Source organism: Dreissena polymorpha, chromosome 7, assembly GCF_020536995.1.
Source record: "Dreissena polymorpha isolate Duluth1 chromosome 7, UMN_Dpol_1.0, whole genome shotgun sequence".
In the NCBI taxonomy this organism is placed as follows: Eukaryota; Metazoa; Mollusca; class Bivalvia; order Myida; family Dreissenidae; genus Dreissena; species Dreissena polymorpha.
Genome location: NC_068361.1, coordinates 92703550 through 92730579, shown reverse-complemented (window position 1 = coordinate 92730579; position 27030 = coordinate 92703550). Strand labels below are relative to the sequence as shown.

Here is a 27030-nt window from a genome sequence, read left to right as displayed (position 1 = left end):
TACATATACCAAAGCTTAATAACGGTACGGGGAAAACATGCTCATTTTATGGTCGTTTGAAGAGCACTGTAATGGAAGTTAATACATCATTAATAAATCTAAAGATTTCGTCAAATTTATCTTATATTTATCACTAATTTAGTAGTAAAATGATTGTCAATTTACGTATCATCGCTTTACTGTGCAAACATATTGAATTTGTATTTATGTCAGTAACAGAAACTGTCCTTCAAGTTACATGGCTGGTTTGGTAATAAAACTCGCGGTCTTAAAACTTTACTCCAAGCTCTACAAACTAAGTTGGTAAATAAAATATTAAAGTTATTAGAAAAACCTATGTTCAGATGCTCAGTTGGTAGTGCCCGACTGCAATACCCTTGGTGTTCTGTGTTCCACTTTTTGTAAGTACCAGTACCACTGCTTCAGTAAAATGAGGATAAAATATGCAAAATAATATCCATTAAAGTAAAGAAACCTACAAAACTAAAACAGAACATTTTATTCAGGAAATCATGATTTATAATACGAAATCACGTTAACAACAAGTCAACAATAAGCACACTGTATATGTATATTACGATAAATTACAGTACGATATTCAAGTATTTTGCAAGGCTGATGTGATAAAGATCTGTAATTAATTTAATCAATCAGCATTATAAATCGAAATCTTGGTATAAGACTAACTAGAGCTTTGTCACAGACTTGAGGAATACCCCCAAATGCCGCATTGACACATAATATTTTGCATGTCGTCTTCACAAAAAACAGCGGACACCATGCTCAATTTTTAAAACGCACCAAGTGACCCCTTGACCTAGTTTTTGACCCAGAAAGGCCCATGTTCTAACTTGGCCTTCGGATCATCTCCATAAAACTTCTGACCAAGTTTGGTGAAGATCGGATGTAAACTACCATACTTGAATTAGAGAGCGGACACCATGCTGAATTTTAAAAAACGCACTAAGTGACCCTGTGACCAAGTTTTAAGCCCGGAATGGCCCATGTTCAAACTTGTCCTAAAGATCATTTAGATAAAACTTGTGACCAAGTTTGGTGAGGATTGGATGAAAACTACTTGAAATAGAGAGCGGACAACATGGTGAGGTTTTAAACGCACTAAGTGACCCCGTGACCTAGTTTTTAACCCGGCATGACCCATATTCAAACTTGACCTAGACATCATCTAGAAACAACTTCTGACCAAGTTTGGTGAAGATTGGATGAAAACTACTTGAATTAGAGAGCGGACAACATTGTAATGTTTAAAACGCACTAAGTGACCCCGTGACCTTGTTTTTGACCCGGCATGACCCATATTCAAACTTGCCCTAGACATTATCAAGATACAACTTCTGACAAATTTGGTAAAGATTTGATAAAAACTACTTGAATTAGAGAGCGGACAACATGGTGAGGTTTAAAACACACTAAGTGACCCAGTGACCTAGTTTTTGACCCGGCATGGCCCATTTTCGAACTTGACCTTCACATCATCTAGTTACAACTTCTGACCAAGTGTGGTGAAGATCGAATTTAAACTACTTGAAATAGATAGAGGACACCATGCTCAATGTGTAAAACGTACTAAGTGACCCTATGACCTAGTTTTTGATCTGGCATGGCCCATGTTCGAACTTGGCCTTCAGATCATCTAGATAAAACTTCTGACCAAGTTTGGTGAAGATCGGATGAAAACTACTTGAATAAGAGAGAGGACACCATGCTGAATGTTAAAAAACGCACTAAGTGACCCCTGTGACCTAGTTTTTGACCCGGCAAGGCCCATGTTTAAACTTGGCCTTAAGATCATCTAGATACAACTTCTGACCAAGTTTGGTGAAGATCGGATGAAAACTACTTGAATTAAAGAGCGGACAGCATGCTGAATGTTTAAAACGCACTAAGTGACCCCGTGACCTAGTTTTTGACCTGGCAAGGCCCATGTTCAAACTTGGCCTAGACATCATGAAGATACAACTTCTGACCAAGTTTGGTGAAGATCGGATGAAAACTACTTGAATTAGAGAGCGGACACTTAATACGGAACAACAGACAGACCGACAGACTGACCGACTGACAGACAAGTTCACTCCTATATACATGTACACCCTTAAACTTTGTTTGTGGAGGTATAACAACCATAATTTGAACTTCTTTAACAGTATTTGTTTGTCAGAATCAAGTCAGTAGATCCCTGTACATAATAATATTTTCCCTGAAGAAACTTGAACATGACTTTGTTCATTTGCATATTTTGTTTAAATTCCTCCGCTATAATGTCGGCTATACATTGTAAATTTAAATGAATCAATTGTGCAGGCATTGGCAATAATTTCAACAAGGGCTGTTTGTAAAACATACATGCCCCCCATATGGGCTGTCAGTTGTAGTGGCAGCAATTGTGTGAATACGTTTTTTGTCACTGTGACCTTGACCTTTGACCTAGTGACCTGAAAATTAATAGGGGTCATCTGCCAGTCAGGATCAATGTATCTATGAAGTTTCATGATCCTAGGCGTAAGCATTCTTGAGTTATTATCCTGAAACCATTTTACTGTTTCGAGTCACTGTGACCTTGACCTAGTGACCTGAAAATCAATAGGGGTCATATGCCAGTCATGATAAATGTTCCTATGAAGTTTCATGATCCTAGGCGTAAGCATTCTTGAGTAATCATCCGGAAACCATTTTACTGTTTCGAGTCACTGTGACCTTGATCTGCCAGTCATGATCAATGTACCTTTCAAGTTTCATGATCCTAGGCGTAAGCATTCTTGAGTTATCATCCTGAAACCATTTTACTGTTTCGAGTCACTGTGACCTCGACCTAGTGACCTGAAAATCAATAGGGGTCATATGCCAGTCATGATAAATGTTCCTATGAAGTTTCATGATCCTAGGCGTAAGCATTCTTGAGTTATCATCCGTAAACCATTTTACTGTTTCGAGTCACTGTGACCTTGACCTTTGACCTAGTGACCTGAAAATCAATAGGGGTCATCTGCCAGTCATGATCAATGTATCTATGAAGTTTCATGATCCTAGGCGTAAGCGTTCTTGAGTTATCATCTGGAAACCATTTTACTGTTTCGAGTCAATGTGACCTTGACCTAGTGACCTGAAAATCAATAGGGGTCATCTGCCAGTCATGATCAATGTACTTATGAAGTTTCATGATCTTGAGTTATCATCCGGAAACCATCTGGTGGACAAACGGACCGATGGACCGACCGACGGACCGACATGTGCAAAACAATAAACCCACTCTTCTTCGAAGGGGGCCATAAATATAATGTATAGCAAAATGTACATGGCTGACTTATTTGTAACTTAACCATGCTAAATATTTGGAGTATACTATAGGCGTATACCAACATAAAAATGACTGGCTATGATTCATTTTCAAGCAACTTGCGAAGTAGGTCATACTAACATTTTCATGAAAATTTCTTAGGAAATGTTTCTCTTCAGGTAAAATAATTCATTAATAATAATACACTCTAACTTATCTCAAATAATGTAAGATGATAAATAAAGGGATTTAAAAAATCACAACTTAAGTTTAAACCATCACCCGTAATTCTCGAGGGCTGTTAATTAACTTTGTACCTGTCATCAGTAAAAAAAAGGTTGCAAAAGCAACATGCAGCTTAGAAAATTTTATTTCAATAACAGTCAAGAACGATGACTTGATTTTTTTTCTGCAATTTGTGTCATTTATTAAGAACTTATTATGAACAGAAAGAACTGTGACCCATTACTTTGCAGTTATCACTTAAAATAAATTCGCCGTTTTCTTTTCCAGGTATTTTAATTTTGTCTTTTTTCTTTATCAGCATGTATCATGCAAAAATATTAACTCTGACAAAAATTCTTAAATAATAGGAATTATAATATATATAAATGGAGGTGACAACGTTGTAGCTTTGAATCATTCAATTTGTGCGGAAATATATAATTAAATGAAGCAGCTGTTGATTTAAATTACTTTATTTATTGGCTACTTTGCTAAAAATATTAGAAACAATAATACAATTATTGTCTTTACTAAAATATAACAAAAGTGTGCCATTCACAGATTTTTGTTTTACCCTATTAAATATCGTGAAATTGTCAGAAGGGCTTTATGTAAAACTTCTCTAGTAATAGGTAAGACATCAACAACACAGCATAAATTATTCTGTCACGTAACATATATATTGCATTTTCCAATAATCTTCAAAACGAATAAACAAAACAACACTCATATTTTAACACAAACATTTCTACAGAAGAAGTAATATGAATTTCTAGACATAATCTATTTGATAATTAATATGCGCTCTGTGCAAAGGAAGACTAATGCATGTGCATAAAGTGTCATCCATGATTAGCCTGTGCAGTCTGCAAAGGATAAACAGGGGCGACATATTCTGCCTTAACTTGATTATTGCTAAGAAGAGACTTTCTTGAAATGAAAAATATCATAAAGCGGAAAGTGTTGTCCCTGCTGACTTCACTTGCTAATCTGGGACAACACTTAACACACATGCATTTAACCCCCTTTTTCACAGAGCATGGCCCATATAAATGTATTGCTCTGTGTGACACCAGGCCATTAGTCCTGCCCTGTCTTAAGAGTTGAAAGTCTTTCAGAACCTTGAGCTGCATTTTGTAAGGACTCACGAAAACTATTCTTTATGAGATTTCTGTATTTATTATTAAATTGTGATAAACAACCTACTATTCGTTACAAGATTTCTGTATTAATTATTAACTTGTGATAAACAACCTATGAGAGAACTGGAAACAGTTTTTAATTTACTTCTGCAATGTGCAACTAAACATACATTAAATAATTTTCTATAATTTTGTTATAAACTAAAATATAATTTTGGGTATTGATTGCTATTATCAACAATGGGCTAAACAGTTTGGTATACATTATTATAATACACTTTTAATAATAATTAATGTTTTGTCATCAGTGAGTGATAGTACAATAAAGATATAATTAACTTATGTACGACACTAGTAGGCTTAAATGAGGGTAAACAAATGACAGAAATGAAATATACAACAGCTAACAATCACTTGCTTTATCAAACAAACACTTGACATAACAACATCACTTCATAAAATATAATTATGCCAATCTGTACCTTCTGATAAGTGAAAGTACATGTTAATGCCACAATTTAACTTCTTCAATAATTAAATGAAGTCAGTTAATAAACAACACCAAGTGCCCGTGTACCAAAGGCTATTATTGAAAATGTAAACAAGATACCCACACTCATTCATCACAAATCTGTTGCAAAAACATCAAGATATAATATTTGACGACATACGACCTACACTATTTAATATCCAAAACAGCAAATTAAGTTCCCAGTCCATCCTGTCTACAGAATACACTTGTTTTAATACAACAACATGCATTTGAACCACGCTCTTTGAAGTGTTAATGTGCGCCAAGTGTTGCCCCAGATGTTTTAATACAACAACATGCATTTGAACCACGCTCTTTGAAGTGTTAATGTGCGCCAAGTGTTGCCCCAGATCAGGCACGACACTGTCTGCTTTTAAGGAATATTTCTGAGCCAAAACCCAATTGAGGACAAAAGGTTAGTCCCTGATTAGCTTGTGAGACCTGCACAGGCTAATCTGGTATGACACTTCATGCACAGGCTAATCTGGTATGACACTTCATGCACTGAGACCTGCACAGGCTAATCTGGTATGACACTTCATGCACAGGCTTATCTGGTATGACACTTCATGCACTGAGACCTGCACAGGCTAATCTGGTATGACACTTCATGCACTGAGACCTGCACAGGCTAATCTGGTATGACACTTCATGCACAGGCTAATCTGGTATGACACTTCATGCACTGAGACCTGCACAGGCTAATCTGGTATGACACTTCATGCACTGAGACCTGCACAGGCTAATCTGGTATGACACTTCATGCACAGGCTAATCTGGTATGACACTTCATGCACTGAGACCTGCACAGGCTAATCTGGTATGACACTTCATGCACTGAGACCTGCACAGGCTAATCTGGTATGACACTTCATGCACTGAGACCTACACAGGCTAATCTGGTATGACACTTCATGCACAGGCTAATCTGGTATGACACTTCATGCACTGAGACCTGCACAGGCTAATCTGGTATGACACTTCATGCACTGAGACCTGCACAGGCTAATCTGGTATGACACTTCATGCACTGAGACCTGCACAGGCTAATCTGGTATGACACTTCATGCACATGCATTAAGAACCAGTTTCCAAGAGTAAGGCTAATTTGAAAATTTCAAACAAATTATTGCATATTAAAGTACAATAATACATCCAAGGTGACAAATAAATATTATTGCATTCTTTTATAAAATTCCCATATCAAGATCAACTTAAGAAAAGGAAACACCAAAAATCTATTTTAATACAAACTTAGTTTCAATTCAAAAGGACATGTTTAGTGTAAGACCAAAATGCACAATTCTTTTATATTAATTGGTAGAAACTTAATATATAATCCCAATATTATGGACACTTATGTAATGTACATGTATCCTAATATCAAAACATATCATTTATACACAATTTTGTCAAGGACTTTTCTTTCCATTTGATTGAACGAGTGTGACAACTTGATTGCCTATGTTGCGAACGTTTGTATCTAGACAGGGCTCGCATATAACCTGCTCCAGTATTCGACACACTTTCTCCTCTTGTAACATTGCACAGTACTTTTGGGCTGAAATAGTAAAATATTAAACTTGAATATATAAACATAATACAGAATATTCAAAGAAGATTTTAAGGCAAAAGATACAATATTGGTATAAAGCTAATTGAAAAGAGCAGTTTACAAAATATTCTCAACTATAGGAAAGGCTTGATAAACCAAAAAGAAATAAGTTTGTCACAATGGAAAACAACTTTGAATAGGACAATTAGACAATTTTATATACAAAGTGTATACTGTGAATTGGAAGAATTTGTAATTCATTGTGATATTCCTATCCCACTCGGAAGCAAAGTGAAAATGGCTATGTGCAAACAGCATAAAATCAGAACAGCATGCAAGTAAATCGCAGTCTGTTTAGGTTTTATGCTGTTTGCTGCTTATCAGTATCTAAGGTTTGCAGATGAAGCCTTAAAAACTTGAATCTAGCAAGAAAGGTCTTTAATTAAATGTATTTTTCTAAGAGACTACAAATGCGTGAAAATAGGTATCCAAGTGGTAAAGGGATATACATGTACAGCTCTATATACATTTTAATCATGTGACCTGAACGATGTGGCTGGTTTTGACATTGGATCATGACTGGGAATTTTTTGTAGAGGGCCACAATAAATGGTCTTCAATGTAAAAATATTAAACATCTGAAGGTAGACGCTACAGGGAAAGATTTTATAAAATAAGTATTCTTATTATTAGATAAATAGATCTTGTGACCCAACAGCATGGCAAGCATGGTTTTTTAAAAACATTTTATAGAAAATTTCTCTAAAATATCACAAATCTAATAAAATATGTGTTGACCATGTGATTTCAGAGAAAATAATCTTCATGTAATGTCTATTAAAAGTGATGATGTTATAGAAAGGCTATGTTGCAAAAAAAGGGGCATTATTTTTGTAATTGTTAACGCAAGATGATAACAATCACACATACACAAAATTTTATCTCATAAAGAATAATGCCTGCAATTTTGATTGTTGTTTGTTGAAAAGTGAAGGAGAAAACCTTACATGATTCTAGGAGACCAACCTTTCCTTAGTAAATGGGGTTTGTTTAACCCTTCAACACTGAGAAGCAAAGTGAAAATGTCTATGTGCAAACAGCATAAAACCAGAACAGCCTGCGAGTAACAGGTTTATGCTGTTTTCTCGTCAGTATCTAAGGGTTGGAAATGAAGCATTGGAACTTTGAGTCTAATAAGAAAGTACTTTAATTAAATTAAACTTTTAAAAGGAAAACAAATGCGTCAAAATACACATCTAAGTGGTAAATGATTAAGTCTTCCTGGTCATTATACACACACGCAGTAAAAACACAATTGATTTAAAAAAAGATGAGCATGAGCCAGACTCTATTATAAACACACAGGATTTTATGCACATACTCAAAATATTGTCCCAGTCCGCACAGACTAATGCAGGACAAAACCATCTACTTTTATGGTATTTTTTGTTAAAAAAGAGTCTCTTCTTAGAGAAAATTATGTTTAAGCCCAGTTTTCCCAGGACACGACTCATAAATAAAAGTTCATCCAGGAGAAAAATAATGTCTTACCATTCTTAGTACAGACATGCAGTATAGCCCAAACTGCCCATAGCTGTACAGCAGGCATCTCAGAAGACTGGAGTAGGGGTATAAAGGGGTTGAAGGATCTGCAACCAGACAAACATACTCAATGACATCTCTATGGGTTAGAGTAGTCACTAGTGGTAGAAAAGAGTTGAAAGATCTGAAAGGTCTTAAATTTAATTTGATTTTTTAAGGGTTTACAAACACAACAAAATGCGAATCTGAGCTGTCATGGCTTAACCCTTTACCACTTAATACGTATTTTTTGCAACATAGTCCCTCAGAAAGTTAAATTTTATTAAAGACCTCTCTTACTAGATTCAAATTTTAAAGGCTTCATCTCCAAACCTTAGATACTGATGAGAGCAGCAAACAGCATTAAACCTGAACAGACTGCGAGTTACTGGCAGGCTGTTCTGGTTTTTATGCTGGTTGTACATCGCCATTTTCACTTTGCTTCTGAGGGGGAAAGGGTTAATACTTTTATCAACAAAACATGACTACAACTGTCCCAGCACATACCTGTACGCTACCATCTCGACATTGGGTTGCTCCCATTTCAGGACAACATTGTACTAAAAAGAATGCAACAATATTAAATCAGGCACAAACACAGTGACAGAAACATAATTTTTAGTGCAAATTTATTTTAATAAGATCATAGTATTATAGTATTGATAGTAAAATGTCTTTCAATTTTATCCTTTTAACAACACATCAATTAAGTTTTTAAATGGTTTAGTTGAACTGCCCTTCTCATATTCGGTGTGTCCAAGGCTGCTTGTCAAAAGATTTACATTACATTGATTAAAGTGCTTTAATTCAGCAATGAAAAATATATTAAAAAAAATGGCCAACAAGTAGAGAGGCAGTTTTGCAAATTAGTCTGCTTTAACTACACTAGGGACAACATCTGCAGCTAGTAACGATAACCACTGCCTGTTTATACTTAACCACTGGTACACTGTAGCATACAGCATGTATAAGGTTTTGCAAATCAGTCTGCTTTAACTACACTAGGGACGACATCTGCAGCTAGTAACGATAACCACTGCCTGTTTATACTTAACCACTGGTACACTGTAGCAAACAGCATGTATAAGTTTAAGATCTTGTTCAACGATATTGGCCAGTCTAGTGTTTATAACAGCTTGTGCGACGACATTTGCCAGTTTATCATTGAAATCTGTACATATTGGCTGCTTTCAAGGAAAACGAGTCTTAATGCTGCATTAAAAGTCTGTCATGTTGGCAAAATTGTTGCTCAATAATTTTAAGAAAATTGATTCAGTATTAGATACACATAACACAATATGTACATGATTATAGGCTTGTTGTTTTTTTTAGCAAGGAAACAAAATTCTAAAGATGGTTGCCAGTGCAGCAACCAATTGTGAAAAAAGAGACATAGTGTAATTGTCAAAGTTATCTCTATAAAATAAATGAGGATAAACAGTGCACACACACCTCGACCTGTTCTTTAAGACACGCTCTTTATAAATTTAAATGGGTTGTGTTCATTTCAAACTTGCGATATAAAAAGCTATAACATAATTTAATTTTGAAAACTGAAGTGTGTCTAAGATTATGAAATAACGGAACAACTTCAGCGCCTTCAGTGCTTTGATTTTTATTTATTGGCATGTCTCTAATTGTCAATTACATACAAAAATGTGTCTTATATGAATTGTTTTCAATAAGAGGCTGCGGGTGGCTGATTTGACAGCTTAAATGTGCTTTTTGGACCCCCTAGATAGTCCATAGCCATCACCAATAATGTATGCAAAATGCATTAGGACTAAATGTACATTACTTTTTGAAATATAATTATGTGTAGTGTAAAGCGTACTGCCTTTGTATTAAATGGCCATGTCTTTGTGTTAAATCGCGATGTATTTGTTAAATGGCCATGTCTTTGTATTAAATGGCAAACATCTTAGTATTAAATTGATATCCTCAGTGTTTAATGATGTCTTTGTATTAAATGACCATGTTTTTGTGTTAAATGGCCATGTCTTTGTGTTACATGGTCATGTCTTTTGTGTTGAATGGCCATGCTTCTGTATTAAATGGCAATGTCTTTGTGTTAAATGGCCATGTCTTTGAGTTAATAGGCCATGTCTTAGTGTTATATGGTAATATGTCTTAGTGTTAAATGGCCATGTCTTTGTGTAAAATGGCCATGTCTTTGTGTTGAATAGCAATGTCTTAGTGTTTAATGACCATGTCTTTGTGTTAAATGGTCATATCTTTGTGTAAAATGGCCATTTCAAACCCAATACTAATACAATCCACCGAAGCTTACAAAAAGCACAAGCCATCATTAATGTAAATCAATGGAGCCTAGTTCTGTGCAAACTGGGCTTAATGCATGTGCATAGTGTAGTGCAGATTAGCCTGTGCAGTTCACACAGGCTAATAAGAGAAGACATTTTACACATAAACTGTATTTTGTAAAGAAATTTCTTCCTTTAAAAGAAAACTTCCATAAAAGCTGAAAGTGTTGTTCCTAATTAACCGCACAGGCTAAACTGGCATGACACTTGACTCATAATACACGGCATTCCAAAACCAAAGGGTAAATTTGATCAATGGGTGTTGTATTTACCAGCTCTGTGAGTATGTCTGCTCTGTCGGTGCCCGCTATGAGCCAGGACTGGGCGCCATCACTGGCCAGGTGTGCCACGATGCCCGCTGCAAAGTAGCTCACATCTATCTGCTCAGCCTTCAGTAGTCTCCTGTAGGGTGGAAGAGTGCATATCAGCTTAAGACAAAGAGATGCGTCAACAAAGTTGTTTGTGATGATTTGTGCCTGTTTTCAACAGTATTTCAGTCATATTGCCACTAAAAATCACTTTCATATTATCTAACTCATTTTAATATATTTATATTATTTACATAATCATTATAAGTAAAAACCACTGACCAAATCAAGTTACAGTAAATGTTTTGCTTTGTTTTCTACATAATTTGGTATTGTTTCTGGAAAATGTTTGTGTGTGCGTTTTGGAGTTCACAAGCTTCTTCTGAACTGGAGACTGTATTATGTTACCACCCCAATGAGTCCTTGTAACATACGTGTACTGAGCTCATACAAGTTGAGACAAATTTAAAATTATAGCTGCAAGTTCCAGCTTTTTTGTTTTCGCTGAAAGATATTCAATTCTGAAAATGTAAGTTCTTGCAATGAATCTCTTTTTTAGGGCAAAGAATTTCTTTCTATATGAGAGGTCCAATGCTCACTAGAGGACCACAGAGAGAAAAGGACATACTTAGCAATCATAAGGAAGTCTTCCCGCATCAAGAAGTTACGGAATGATTGGACCTCCGCAATGTTATTCTGAAAAAGCAGTAACTCTAATACATTAAGTTTGTTCATTAAGAATATGACACATGTTTGACAACTACTTTAACTGGAGTTTGTAACTCGATCGTCAAACAATACACCCCTCCCAACTGACCAAGGCTGTAATACTATGTTGCAATGTCTATGTTAAAAAGTGGCATAACTTGTAATTATAATCAATAAAGGAAAGGCTATTTTGCACAAGAAAAACTTCATATCATCATTAGGAACAAAACCTACAAGTTTGAATGCTGTACGTTGAAAAGTGTAGGACAACGCTTTTTTTGGTACAGATGTTCAGAGGAATAGATAGACAGACGCCCATTATGATTCCAGTATATCCCTTTTATTTCATATTAGAAGAGGGTATAATAATAGTTATAACAACAGATTACCATAACATGCATGAGTAAATACAGGGCATGTTAATCTTATGAAAGTTTTATTTAAATGCGTGTAGTAGAAATAGCAATCTGGAGTAGTTGCACACAATAGTTACCTTTACCATATCATTACCTCTACATAATTGACTAATAGCCATTGATCTTTTTTATAAACAGTCCAGCTTAAAAGCAAGGAAAGCGTGGTAAAAGTAGAAATTGAATTTATTTCCTAGGGTTGAGCCAAACAAAATTGGTATGTCAAACAGCGTACCAGAAGACCAAGCACTTTGGTCTCAACCTGCACTCTTGTGTCCGTGTCCATTCCTTCAACCATCTGAAATCCAGAAACAAAATATCAGACATCTAAAAAAACAACAACAAGAGATGTGTTTGTCAGAAACACAATGTCCCCTAATGCGCCGCTTTTTTTTGTTGACCTTTGACCTTGAAGGATGACCTTGACCTTTCACCACTTAATATGTGCAGCTCCATGAGATACACATGCATGAAAAAATATCAAGTTGCTATCTTAAATATTGCAAAAGTTATTCAACATTGCAAACTTTAACCTAAAACTTTAACCTAGGTTAAAGTTTTGGGACAGAATGACAGACAGACAAAATGACAGACAGACAGAATGACAGACAGACAGGCCAAAAACAATATACCCCCGATCATTTGATCCGGGGGCATAAAAATATTTATTTGTAAAAAAGTTGAAAGTGCATTTAAAATTATGGGTTGAAAGTGCATTAAAATTTATGACATTCTGCATGCAATAATTGTGACCTTGATAAGCCTGGGTAAACAAATAATATTTACAAAAATAACAAATGATTAATACAGGTACAACCTTGCGATACTGCCTACAATTTACAATGGCGTAACAAGAGGACCCCAAGGAAACTTGAACGATCACCTGAGAAACTTTAGCCAAATAGAATAATACTCAAGAAGCATGGTTTGGGGCTGCTTTTGACGATAGGATAATCATTAAAACATATTATTACATTTTAGCCCATATTAACATTTCACACCACCGTGCAAGGCTAATCAGGGATGACACTTTCTGATTTGATGGTATTTTCTGTTTAAAAGAAGTCTCTTCTCATTGAAAATCCAGTTAAGGTGGAAGTGTTTTCCAAGTGCTGCTTGGAAAGGCTAAACTGGGACTACACTTTACCCACATGCATTCTATCCAGTTTTTCAAGAGCCTGGCTCAATGCCAAGTAAGCTACAACAGTACCTGAAGGGTGCTCATGAATAAATCCAGGCCCCCTTCCTTCAGAAACACATTGCAAGTGGCTGGGGACTCATCTGAAATAGTTTGATAACATTCACATCTCTAGGATTAACCCTTCACCACTTAGCTATGTATTTTTATGCATTTGTAGTCCCTTAGAAAGTTAAATTTAATTAAAGACCTTTACTACTAAATTCAAGTTGTAAAGGCTTTATTTCCAACCCTTAATTACTGATATGCAGCAAACACTAGATGTTCTTTGTGTGATACTTCTTTTTTACATCATTCTGAAATTCTGAATTCTGAAAATGTACGCAGCATACTGTTTCATTGATGTTAAAGTTATATTTGAAGATTTTTGTTGTGTTCTTTATCATGCACATTTTTTGTTTGGACAACTTTCTTCTTCTACTATAAACAACTATGGTATTTATACATAAAAGCTAGGTTGGCGCTAAGGAAAAAAAATAAGTAGCCAATTTTCAGCACTACGATTACCACCCACATTATAACCTTATTTGCTCAATGAACGACATAATCATTATCATGAATCTATAGGTATCAACAATGACTGTATTAAATTATCAATGAAGTCACATTTAAATAAATTATTTGTTACCTGAAATCAAATTATTTTATGTTTTTTTATTTTTCATTATTATTTATTTTCATGCACTGGCATAAACAGTATACAATGTTAGAACTTTCAGATATGCCCCGGTCTTTGATTGGGTGGGTCTTGCGTAACTCCTATTCGCCACCCCCCTTCTCCCAATAATTTTTGCCGTAGTCTGGTGCTTCTTGATTCTTGAAAAATACATTTACTGCAATGTATTCTTGAATTGACATATTTTTCCATAGTTGCAATATATAATTTATTCAAACCTACCTGTAAATTTGTAAGTCTTAAATACTGCATGTACTGAGTGGCTAGGCTATATTTAGTAACACATCGTCTGTTTTAAAAAAAGCATGCTTTGCATGCGTAGAACTTGGCATTGCAGACGACAGCAATAATTTCGCGCTCTTTCTTATAACACGGGTTTTACATGGCATACCGGTATTAATGCATAGTGAATAGTTATCATCACGTGGCTGTAGAAAAACGGTGTAAATCAGTTCTACAAATAGACATGATAAAATATACATGCACTGGATTTAATTTGTTACCGCATCAAATTATTAACGGGTTTTGTTTTTCACAACTTAATCGCCTAAGTAATTTTACACTGCTCACCAATTGCAATTAACTTCTCATAATTAATGATTGTTTACAGTACGGTAAAAAGGTGTGATGATGATGCCCGAAACCGCCTTTAATGTACAAGCATATTTACAGGTTTTATATCACGCATTAGGCCTAATGCTACAACTGTGATTCATTGTTAATAAACCTGCGATAAACGCTTACTCTGTGACCGACGTCAATCAAAAATAATAATCGCTATATAACTCCGCCTCCATAAACATTCTCGTAACCGATTGGACGTTTAATATCACAGTTTGGCGACTGGAAAGTTACCACCTGGAGCTTTTATGGCGATTACATGTGGAAATCGGTACCGAGTTCTCTTTTAAAGTAGGGAATATTATGTACTTCTAGAGAAATATCAGGGTTTCTTGCAATCGCCATTTTCATTCACATTTTAAACTTTAATCGCCAGCTGAAAGATTCAATCGCCTATGGCGATTTTGGCGATCGGAAACGCTAACATAGATAAAAGGTATAACATAGGCAATGACCTTAATGTTCATTAAAGGATTGTTATGTAAATCCTATTGGGGTATCAACTGACACATAGCAATTTTTATGTCACCAAAAAGTGGCAACAACTTTTCGGGGCAAGCGAAACACCTGCAGACAATTGGTATTCAATTCATAAAAGAAACAAGAAACTTTCCATTAAGGGAATCACGCATCTATTACCTGTGAGATTCCATAAAGCGCTGAGTGTAAACTTTAGAGTGATATCGACATGATTGTTCTCAATCTTCTGCCGTACCAGCTGCAACATCTTCTTCATGTAACGGGTCTTGGCGCCCAATTGTGAGGTCTTCTGAGTGGATATCTATCCAAAAGAGAAATGAAGAGTTACAATGCAAATTAGCCTGGCTCTTGGGAAAAAAAGAGGGCTTGATGCATGTGTGTAAAGTGTCGTCCCAGATGCAGTTTGCACAGGGTAATCAGACATATAACTTTCGGCATATAATTGTTTTTCACTAAGAAAAGACTCCCTGTAAACAAAAATACCATAAAGTAGAGGGTGTTATCCCGGATTGGCCTCCGAGCAATGCACTGGCACAAAGGTACAACACTTGATGCATATGCATTAAGTGTATATAACTCTTTAAAAGACAGAAAAGGCTTACTTAATGTGGTAGGTTGTAAGGTGTATTTTTCCCTGGTACGCAAGAAAAGGCTCATAAGAAATGCAGTATTGAAAAGAGAATATCATCAGATGAACCACACAAAACATTTATACCAAATGCAGAGTAAACATCATCCAGTGAATGAAATAATGGCTTATCAAAAACAAGAGCACCGCATAACCGGTTCCACGCTCGGCTACAGGTGCAGTTTTGAATAAATGAAAGCTTGTCAGAATTTTTTATTTTTTTTAGAGGTCACAGTGACCTTGACCTTTGACCTAGTGAACCCAAAATGGATGTGGCATGTAGAACACATCAAGGTGCATCTACATATGAAGTTTCAAAGTTGTAGGTGGAAGCACTTTGATTTTAGAGCCAATGTTAAGGTTTTAGCACGACGTGGACGGCGGACGGCAGACAGAGGACGTCAGACGACGAGCTTTTTGAATATGAAAAAGGCACAACCCTTTTACTTTTAAGTATGACATTAACTTAAGCAGGCTTGAATGACTCATGCCTTCTACACATTGTCTCAACAGCCTAAACATTTGATGCAAGTTTCATTACATCCTCAAAGGGAGTAGGAGATATGGAGCGGACACTAAAATAATACAGATAATCATAGACTGATAGACAGACTAACAGAGGGACAGAGGGCTGCATTTTTGTTGCAAGGGAGTAATAAATACAGGGTAAACATATAAGAATTGTCAATGTATGGAAATGGGGCCCTAGTTTAAACCTCTTTATAAAGCTTGATTGCACCAAAAGCCTAGAGCTCATTGACATGATTTTGAGTTGGTTTCCTGGGTAGAACCAGTACTTGCTATTTTAGGGAGATCTTAAGAACGCTCCCACTGTGGGGATCAAATTTGGATCCTCTGGTCTCTAGCAGCACACAATAAAAAATATGCTTGGCTACCTTCATGGGGGTTTTAACTGTTTCTGTTTTTTGGGGCAAAAAAACTTTTCTTGGCACCTCACCTAAGTAACTTTAAACCTATTTATTTAAGCTCCATTGAATTATAAAGCTTTTGATTACTGAAAGGCTCTCAAGTCCATTTCCCGTGTAGAACCAGTACTTGGTGTCTTTAAGGGCGATTGAACCAGTGTACTCCAAGTGGCTAGATGGACACCTGGAACACTACACCATGGCACTCACCTTAGCGGCCAGGATGGAGCAGATTGCTACAGACATTCTGTTCATGGACGGATCGTCAAACAGACACAGGCAATCCATCACGAGTTGGGCGCACCGAAACTGGTCAAACTGGACGTCCTGTAGCATGCGGTCACTGCACAGCGTGAGAAGGGCGTTCTTCTGCAGCTGTAGTGGTAAATACTTGTGTAACAGTGGGTTAGCTTCAAGGAGAGCTGGCATAAACGAATGTAAAGGACTCATTTACTTCCAGTTAGGTTTGGAGGACTTTAGGATTGCAGATAGGGAAGTTCAAGCACTTCCAAACTTGTTGTCAAGGAAGAAAAAGCATGTAAATAAGAATAAATCAGTTCAAATATTTTTTTGATTTCTTTTAATACATGAGTTGTGTTGTGGAAGAACTTGTATCTACCGACCTGCTGGTGGTTGGGGAAGTTCTCCATCGCCTTCAGCGTGAGTACGATGATTTCCTTGAGACATTTTGGGTGTATCTTCTGGCCTAGCTCGGCCTTGGACAGATTGTACAGGCAAGCCGTGGCCGCCATCTGGACTCCCAGCTGACGGGGATGCAGCTTCATGGCCGGTAGAACCAGCTGAAAGGCACACACTCTTATTGTCAAACCTGTCATGAAAATGAGCCTTGCTCTGGCAAAAGGGGATTTAATCATAATGCTTAAGCACTTTCCACTTTTGTTGTATTTTTTGTTTAAAGAAATATTTCTATTTTCCTAGCAAAAATCATGTTAAGGCGGAAATCCCTAGTAGGCCTTATCGGACTGCACAGGCTAATCTGGGACAACACTTAATTCATATGTATTAAGCCCCGTTTTCCAAGACCCTGGCTTATTTGAACAGATTGTACAAGCAGGCAGTGGGCGCCATCTGGACCCCCAGCTGACAGGGATGCAGCTTCATGGGGCATTTTTGCATCAGCGCAGGCTAATCTGGGATGACACTTTATACTTAGACTGAATTTTTGTTTATAAGAGACTTAAAAAAAAATCATAAAAGTCAAGTGTCCTCCCTGATTAGCCTATGCGGACTGCAAAGGCTTATATGGGATGACACTTAACTCACATGCATTAAACCCACTTTCTCCAGAAACTCTTTTTTATTAAACGCCTTACCAATCATATATGCATTTTGACGTGTTTGTAGTCCTTTAAAAAATCAACGTAAATGAAAGACCTTTCTATATAGATGCAAGTTTTAAAGTCTTTATTTCCAACCCTTAGATACTGATGACCAGCAACCAGCATGGAACCTGGAAAACATGCCAATTACTCTGGTTTTATGTTCTGGTTTTATGCTGGTTGAATATTTTCACTGTGATTCTTACTGGGAAAGTGTTAAACCTGTCTTCAAAATAGTAAATATATCTTTTTTCTTTAAATGGATTCCAGTAAAATCAATTGAACTAGATTCCTTTGCATGAAAATTCATGTATTTTACATTATTTTAACACAATAGCATGACACTCATTCATTAAATCCTTTTCATGCTTAAAAGTACAAAGTCTCTCATTATTGTTTTTATATACATTTTTTATGTAACAAATGAAAATCAATTCTTATGGATAGCATTCTTGAAATGGATAGCCCAGCAATGTTATGGTTGGTTGTGAAGTGATTAGATCCACACTCAAGGAGCTTCATCAGGATCACTGTAGAGTAATCAACAACAGATAATTCCCAGAAAAAAATAATTTTGCAAAGGCTTATCATGGCAGACACATTCAGTTTTAATGGTATTATTTGTTTGTAGAAAGTCTCTTCTAAGCAAAAATTCCGTTCAGATGACAAGTGTCATCTCTGATTTGCATGTGTGGACTGAGCAGGCTAGTCTGGGCCACACTTCATGTACATGCATTAAGCCTTGTTTTCCCAGAAAGCTATCATGATAAACCCTTTCCCTCATTAGAAGCAAAGTGAAAATGTCTTTTGCAAGCAGCATACAACCAGAACAGCCTGCGAGTAACTTACAGTCTGTTCAGGTTTTATGCTGTTTGCTACTCATCAGTATCTAAGGGTTGAAAATGAAGCCTTTAAAACTTGAATCTAGGAAGAAAAGTGGGAAAGGGTTAAACCTTGCTGCATACCCTTATAATGTCTTCCCTGGGCACTACCATTTCCTGAGTGAGACTGAACAGCGTGTACAGTGACTTCTGCATGTACAGAGCCCGTGTCGTGTAGCGTCTCAGAGCCTCCGTCACCTGCCTCTCAGTAGCCTCCCCTGTCACCTGGAAACATAACGAGCCTCGTTCTGTGAAAACTGGTCTTAATGCATGTGCCTTAAATGTCATCCCAGATTACAATGTTACAAAGCTCCAGCAGTCTGGATTGGCTTAACAGGGACGACACTTTCTGCCTAGATTGGATTTTCTTCTAGTATACACATCCTTGAAATAAAAGAAGCGGACAGAGAATATTCTTTGGGATGACACTTCAGGCACATGCAGTTAGCCCAGTTTTCGCAGATCAAGACTCTACATGTAATTATGCTGCGTTTGATTGTTTAGATTATCTGATAAATGTAACAGCTTTTCAGTCATTCAATTAAAGTCAGTTACCAAATGTTTTTGTTTTTTTCATAGAATGTAACAGTTTTGCATTACACATGTTACTGATGATCTCAGTTATAATCAAAGCGCTGTAGGCGCTGAAGGGCTGGGGCTATAGTTAGTTTGCTTGAGAAGAAGTATTGTCTGAATTTCTCCCTTTGTCGGAATTTATACGGATTGACCCTAGCGGTTGAGTGCAGAAGCTCAGAGACTTTAAGAAAAGACAATATTTGTGTATATACTACAGTGTACATAGATGGTGAAGGACTACACGATACTGGTGGTGGGAACGATAACCTTTTGTTCAACTCTACAGATCTGGTAGAGGTTAGTCTACATAGGCAGTAAAGATATACAACAACAACAACATGGCCGCAAAAAACTGTTATTGTCGGCGTCAAATAAATCACTTTCAATAGCCTAAAATAGCGTTTTATTACATAATTAACAGATCAGGCAAACAAACATACTTCCTTTGTTATGTGTATACAAAAGAAAATTCACTTACTCTGATAAAGAACGGTGTACAGATTATGTAATTTGTCTCACGTAGAACTTTTTGCTCTCGATTTGCGCGCTCAATCTGCGCAGTGAAATACCATATCCGGTTACTTTGTCTATTTCCGAGAATGATCGTGAATAATTGTTGTCGTTTTTTTTTTTTTTTTTTCTGGAATGTCTTGTTAACGCAAAACAAAATAACAATATTTAAAAATATGTTTATAAATACCAAATATAATGTCTTCAAAAAATATCTCAGAAAAAAAATCTTCTTACTGTCTCTGTAAACACTCATATCTTTTCGGCATAGACCGTCAAGTGAGGAACTTATTCTCGCATTCAACAGTTTTTCAGTCAATAAAAAGAATGACCAGGTCTCATGAAGATTCGACTATAATTGTGACTTCTAGAGTGCTAACAAGCTTTTTCTATAATTTGATCTTGTAACCTAGCTTTTGACCTCACATGACCAAGTTTTGAAGTCAAGCTATCATTGGGACAAATGTTCCGACCACGTTTCATAAAGATTGGACAATAAATGACGGCCTACATCAAATTGAGAAAACTAACTTACAGCAATTTTTATTTACAAAATGTTAAGAAGTTTAATGAATCATTTGTTTAACTTTTTTAAGTTAGAATACATGTATCAATAATAGTTATTTTTTTATATTTCTTACTTTGAATGAAATAATAGAACTATTAATAATTTACAAATGCTTTTAGTTAATTTAATTTAGTTTGAAAGCATGGTCTGCATTTAAGCTTTCTGCATTCAATGTTATATCACAGTATCTCATTCCAAATAAGCTTATTTAGCAGGAACATTTTTAAAATTTTAAATATCAATGCCCAATCAACACCTTTGCCCAACTGGCCAATTCCGGAGTAAGGCTATTGCACTTACCATAAGATCGGACTTGAATTCTGCACAGGCTGGTTCCTTGAAGCGGTCGAACTTGCAGGCAGGTGTCAGCGAGAGACCGAGGAAACGTATCTCATGTTCTCGCAGGAAGTCCCTGAAAGGTTACAAACAACCAAGAGTTTACCCTTTCCCGCTCAGAAGCATAGTGAAAATTGCAACATCAAACCAGCATAAAACAAGAATAGCATGCAAGTTATGCAGTTTGTTCAGGTTTTATGCTGTTTGCTGCTCATCATTCTTTCAGTTGGAAATGAAGCCATTTAAACTTGAATCTGTGAAGAGAAGAAAGATCTTTAATTTAATATAATTTCTTAAGGACTAGAAAACACGTAAAACTGCATATTGAGCTGGAAGGGGTTGAATCAGTAGAGCTTGCTTGAACTGCCTAATGCTTTTCAAGTCCATGATCGAAGAATTATCTGATGTCCATGCTTAAAAAATCTCTGATTCTACAAACAAAACAGTGAGTATACTGAGATTCAATTAAGACATGAGTAAGTATTCAAAACTGGATTACATAATATGTAATATATATAACAGATCATATATATTGCATACATATTATATGTGCTTAAAAGAAGGAAATAAGAGGAATTTTACATGTTTATCTTAAGCTTGCAAAAGTTTGTTAGGAAGAAAGCAAGCTAACATTTATCATTAGTATTTATTCAGGACTTTTCCACGCTATGCCACGGGTCCGAATAGAGGCCCCATTCCCAATGCAAAACTGGTTGTTTTTTTCCAAATTGAAACAAGAGGGCCAAGATTGCCCTAGTTCCCTCACCTGAGAGGAGTCGGTTCATTCAATCTTTACTAAATGTCAAACCTGGCCTAGATATTGTCCAGACAAACATCCTGGTAAAGTTTCATCGTTATTTCATCTGCTAGTTATGATCAATGTACCTATGAAGTTTCATGATCCTAGGCAAAAGCATTCTTGAGTTATCATCCAGAAACCATTTTTCTAAGTTGAGTCACCGTGACCTTGACAGCCATTGTGTGAATACGTTTTTTTGGCACTGTGACCTTGACCTTTGACCTAGTGACCTGATAATCAATAGGGGTCATCTGCAAGTCATGATCAATATACCTATGAAGTTTCATTTACCTAGGCATAAGCGTTCTTGAGTTATCATCCAGAAACCATTTTACTATTTCAGGTCACCATGACCTTGACCTTTGACCTAGTGACCTGAAAATCAATAGGGGTCATCTTCGAGTCATGATCAATGTACCTATAAAGTTTCATGATCCTAGCATAAGCGTTCTTGAGTTATCATCTGGAAACCATTTTACTATTTCGGGTCACCGTGACCTTGACCTTTGACCTAGTGACCTGGAAATCAATAGGGGTCATCTATGTGTCATGATCAATGTACCTATGAAGTTTCATGATCCTAGGCCTAAGCGTTCTTGAGTTATCATCAGGAAACGATTTTACTATTTCGGGTCATCATGACCTTGACCTTTGACCTTAAAATCAATAGGAGTCATCTGCGAGTCATGATCAATGTACCTGTGAAGTTTCATGATCCTTGGCATAAGCGCTCTTGAGTTATCATCCAGAAACCATCTGGTGGACGGACCGACATGAGCAAAACAATATACCCCCTCTTCTTCGAAAGGGGGGGGGGGGGGCGCATTATGAGAAAACTGCCCCCCTCCCAGCAGCCATGTTATTCAACTGACCCGAACCATTTTTGAACTCAACTCTCATATCAAGGAAACAAATGTTCTGAGCAAATTTCATGAAAATTGGGCCAAAAATTTTCACTACAATGTATATACATATCGAGAACAAGATGTGTTTGTGAAACACAATGTCAACCCTATATGACGTTTGACCTTGAAGGATGACCTTGACCTTGACCCTTAACCACTCAAAATGTGCAGCTCCATGAGATACACATGCATTTCAAATATAAAATTGATAGCTTCAATATTGCATTAGTTACATTACATGAGTAATTTTGACCCATATATTTGACCTAGAAGGATGACCTTGACCTTGACCTTTCACCACTCAAAATGTGCAGCTCCATGAGATACACATGCATGCCAAATATCAAGTTGCTATCTTCAATATTGCAAAAGTAATTATAAAATAAGCGATTTGGGCCACATATATTTGACCTCTGACCTTGAAGAATGACCTTGACCTTTCACCACTCAAAATGTGCAGCTCCATAAGTTACACATGCATGCCAAATATCAAGTTGCTATCTTCAATATTGCAAAAGTATTCATAAAATAAGCGATTTGGGCCACATTTATTTGACCTCTGACCTTGAAGGATGACCTTGACCTTTCACCACTCAAAATGTGCAGCTCCATAAGATACATATGCATGCCAAATATCAAGTTGCTATCTTCAATATTGCTAAAGTATTAAAAAAATGAGCGATTTTGGCCACATATATTTGACCTCTGACCTTGAAGGATGACCTTGACCAAGACCTTTCACCACTCAAAATGTGCAGCTCCATGAGATACACATGCATGCCAAATATCAAGTTGCTATATTCAATATAGCAAAAGTTATTGCAAAATGTTAAAGTTGGCGCAAACCAACCAACAGACCAACCAACCAACAGACAGGGCAAAAACAATATGTCCCCCACTAGCGGCCATGTTTTTTCACCGATCTAGACCATTTTCGAACATCCGAGACATCAATTGAACCAATGTTTTGACCAATTTTCATGATGATTGGGCAAAAATTGTGACTTGTAGAGTGTTTTCAAGGTTTCTCTATAGCCAAATAAGGAAAACTGCCCCGCCCACTGGCGGCCATGTTTTTCACAAATCGGAACCACTTTTGAACTCAACCAAGATATCACTAAGACAAACATTTTGACAAAGTTACATGAAGATTGGGCATGAAATAAGACTTCTACAGTGTTTACAAGGTTTTTCTTTTTTGACAAAGTGACCTAGCTTTTGACCAGGCACAACCCAGTTTCGAACTCGGCTGAGATTTCATTGGGACAAAGCATCTGACCAAGTTTCATGAAGATGGGACAAGAAATGTGGCCTCTAGAGTGTTTACGAGCAAATGCAAACGGACGGACATACGACGGACAATGACCGGTCACAAAAGCTCACCTGAGCAATCAGGTGAGCTAAAAAAAAATCCCCATTAAAAAAAATATATATAATTTTTTTTTTTTTTAAACCTTTAAATATATAAGTTAACCTGATCCAGTGTAGAAAATAGAAAAATATTGCATCAGGGCTATAGATTACAAGCGTACTTGCGTTATTGCACAATCCAATAATCCGGGGCATTGGAAAGCATTCAAAATAGGAAGCTTCATTATGATTAAGAGAATGGGTTGCATAGCACTATACTTTTCTGACAATTTTGTAATTTTCTAGCAAAAGATTTACAGTCCACGTGCATTTCGTGAAAAACGTGAGAAAATAAGAATTACTGTACATCGTGTGATTTTTCCTCGGGGAAAGCATGGGCATTACCGGTAAATTTGAATGTCGCATGGGAGACAGGGATACAGTTGTTGAGGTACACCACTGTTGAACGTTCAATATTTATACACACAAAATGCAATTGCATATCTTCACGTTCTCAAGTGTCAATTAGTGTCTCAAATGTCAATAAGCGTCTTAACAAGTCGTGGCACATATTACTCAATAACATCTGCCAATTACAAAGTGCAAAATGACCCCCTTTCACACCTACCGTTACCCCCCAAAAAGACCTCGTTCACACCTACCCTTGCCTGCTCTCCGGAATGTCGACAACAACCCCCATCGGAATTCATGAATAAAGAAGTGTAAAAACACAAACAAAGAAATGTCCGCAAGTTTATTCAAACAAATTTATTTTTGACCAAAACTTCTTCTACCGCATTCATAACTACCAGTAGCGACTTCTTATTGTTTCGCCAGTGGACCCTCAGTCTGTACGATTATAGGGTGGTAGTTTTCTGGAAAAAAACATGGCGGCCATTTTGATTATGTACGATTACACAACATATTTTTTACCAATTTAGCAGCCAGGATAGCGTTGTATCAATGTATAGCGCGCGCGTGCTTTTTAATTTGAATTTAGGAGGTAAAACACTGCGCGCTATGATACGTGGAAACCTACGGTATATTTGCCAAAAATAAATGAACTTTGATCAGAAATTCAGTAATTGTTTGTTGTTATGTACAGGTACCTTTTTGAAATCCATTTGTATAAATAATATAGTAACCTTAGTAGATTTTTATTATATTGTATATGTCATTTCATAAATTACCCAATTGAGTTAAAAAAAACAGGGGTGAAAAACCCAATTAAGCTCAAAAGTAGGGGGTGAACATTTTTGCTAAAACTATCGAATTTACAAAAACCCAATTGTTGTCAAAAACAGGGGGTGAATTACCCAATATACCCCAAAAGTTATCTATAGCCCTGTTGCATAATTAAATTATCTGTGGCCTTATATTCGTTTTAAAAACTGAGTAAAATATGTTAAATATATTATTTTAGACTTTCCTTATTTTCCCCAAAATCAGGCATTTCGCGCGATTTTTTTCCTAAAAAAAGGCCAGGCCCTTTCCACAAAATCAGATTAAAAAAACATGCGCTTATCACAAATATTCATAATATTTTGTAAAATTTTAATAATATGTTATCAAAATAGTCGTTATTTACCAGTTAACTGCTTTTTTGAATTTTAAGAAACACTATTAACATGCGATTATTTTTCATAATTGAGCCAGTTTTGCGATTAATTTTTTTCCCAAAATGGGAATTTTCACGACGCGAAATTCCCAAAATTCCAGTGTGGCGTTTTCCCAAAATTGAGCGGAAAAGGCCTGTTATTATTAACTATAATTTAAATAAAGATAACACATACTCTAAATAAATAATTTTACAAACAAACACTCAGTAATTTATAAACAGTATTATATCATGTATAGCGCACAGTTCTTAACGTAAAATTTCAAATTTAAACAAGAGCTGTCTCCATCGGAAGACATATGTCCCCGAAAAACGCTTTTTTTGAAACCTAACATAGATTTCAAAACCAAAAATAAACCCTAAGTTCAAGGTCAAGGTGGTCAAAATTGTTGTGCGTATGGAAAGCCCTTGTCCATATACACATGCATACCAAATATGAAGGTTACATCTGAAGCGACATAGAAGTAATGAGCATTTTTCGAAACCTAAGCGCAAAATTGTAACAGAAAGACAGACGGACAGACAGACAGACAGTGAGATCAGAACATGTATATGCCCTCCTTCGGAGGCATAAAAATGATTCAGTTATTCTATCATACAAAGCTATCCTGGCGGCTAACTTGGAAAAATTCAATATGCTATCGTTCATAATCGTATATGATCATAATGGCCGACATTGTTTCATTCCAGAATATTAAATCCTATTAACTTACATGCAGAAAGGGCTGTTGTCAGAACAACTAAAAGCTGGTAACAGTAGTTATAAACGGGGTAGCAACAGTTTTAGACAAAAATGAAAATGTAAAAAAAGTAAATAAACAAACAGACGTTGTCTTTGTTTGTGCACTTCTTAATTGACAGTTTAGGTTGGCCTGTTGTTCCAGTGATTTTTTGCTGCTTTATTTTGTACCGGAAAATGGCACTTTCCCAATTGGGAAAAAACACACCTTTCCCAATTGCTGTCCAAAAAATTCCAAATTGAAGGTTTCAAAAAAAGCTCTATGGCTTGAACCTAGGTAAATATAACTTGGCAACTTGACAATACTTGAACGTATTTGGGAGTGAAAAATCAAATACACCAATCTCCCAATTTGAAGACTTCACAAAGGGCTGGTACCAGTACATTTCCCAATTCAATGGCAAAAAATTCACTGGTTGTTCATAGAACAGATAGCTGGTAAAGGATGGTGTTAATGAGTTCTTTTTCGCTGGTGAAGGGAGGTGTTAACGGGGACTTCTCGGTGTTTTCCAATATGGTCCAGACTGTTGGCTCCTTCATTGTACATAACATTAACGCATGTGTAGTGTGACAAACAATTATCCAAGTTATCCAAAATAAGTTTAAATAACAAATTTAACAGTTTTACGTCAATACTGACCTATCTCAACTACTATAGCCCTTGGAAATACAGCATTAAACACTTATTTTTAATTAAAACAAAAAGTTTCCGCTTTAAACAAAAATTCCTGATATTTTAACCAAAAGTAAAGATCTTAGAATGAGTTGTCTCAAATATGTGCTATGAAATTTTTGTTTA

At 36.3% G+C, this 27030-nt stretch overlaps 1 protein-coding gene across 12 annotated transcripts in view; it reads right to left on the bottom strand.

Annotated features, from left to right (window-relative positions):
- Window positions 1-484: 484 nt before the first annotated feature.
- Window positions 485-27030, bottom strand: part of LOC127836811 (protein zyg-11 homolog B-like) — a 41033-nt gene continuing 14487 nt past the window's right edge. For 2 of the 12 annotated variants that reach the window (XM_052363409.1, XM_052363408.1), the window contains exons 3-14: window positions 20785-20896; window positions 18915-19055; window positions 17233-17409; window positions 16820-16984; window positions 15215-15356; window positions 13291-13361; window positions 12316-12378; window positions 11588-11655; window positions 10924-11053; window positions 8838-8890; window positions 8301-8398; window positions 485-6755 (exon numbers count right to left, since the gene is read on the bottom strand). In XM_052363409.1, the coding sequence (XP_052219369.1) occupies window positions 6607-6755; window positions 8301-8398; window positions 8838-8890; window positions 10924-11053; window positions 11588-11655; window positions 12316-12378; window positions 13291-13361; window positions 15215-15356; window positions 16820-16984; window positions 17233-17409; window positions 18915-19055; window positions 20785-20896 (1369 nt within the window). In that variant the 3' untranslated portion in view covers window positions 485-6606. The remainder of the gene's footprint in view (window positions 6756-8300; window positions 8399-8837; window positions 8891-10923; window positions 11054-11587; window positions 11656-12315; window positions 12379-13290; window positions 13362-15214; window positions 15357-16819; window positions 16985-17232; window positions 17410-18914; window positions 19056-20784; window positions 20897-27030) is intronic. The other 10 variants (XR_008028930.1, XR_008028933.1, XR_008028929.1 and 7 more) reach the window with 10 other exon arrangements.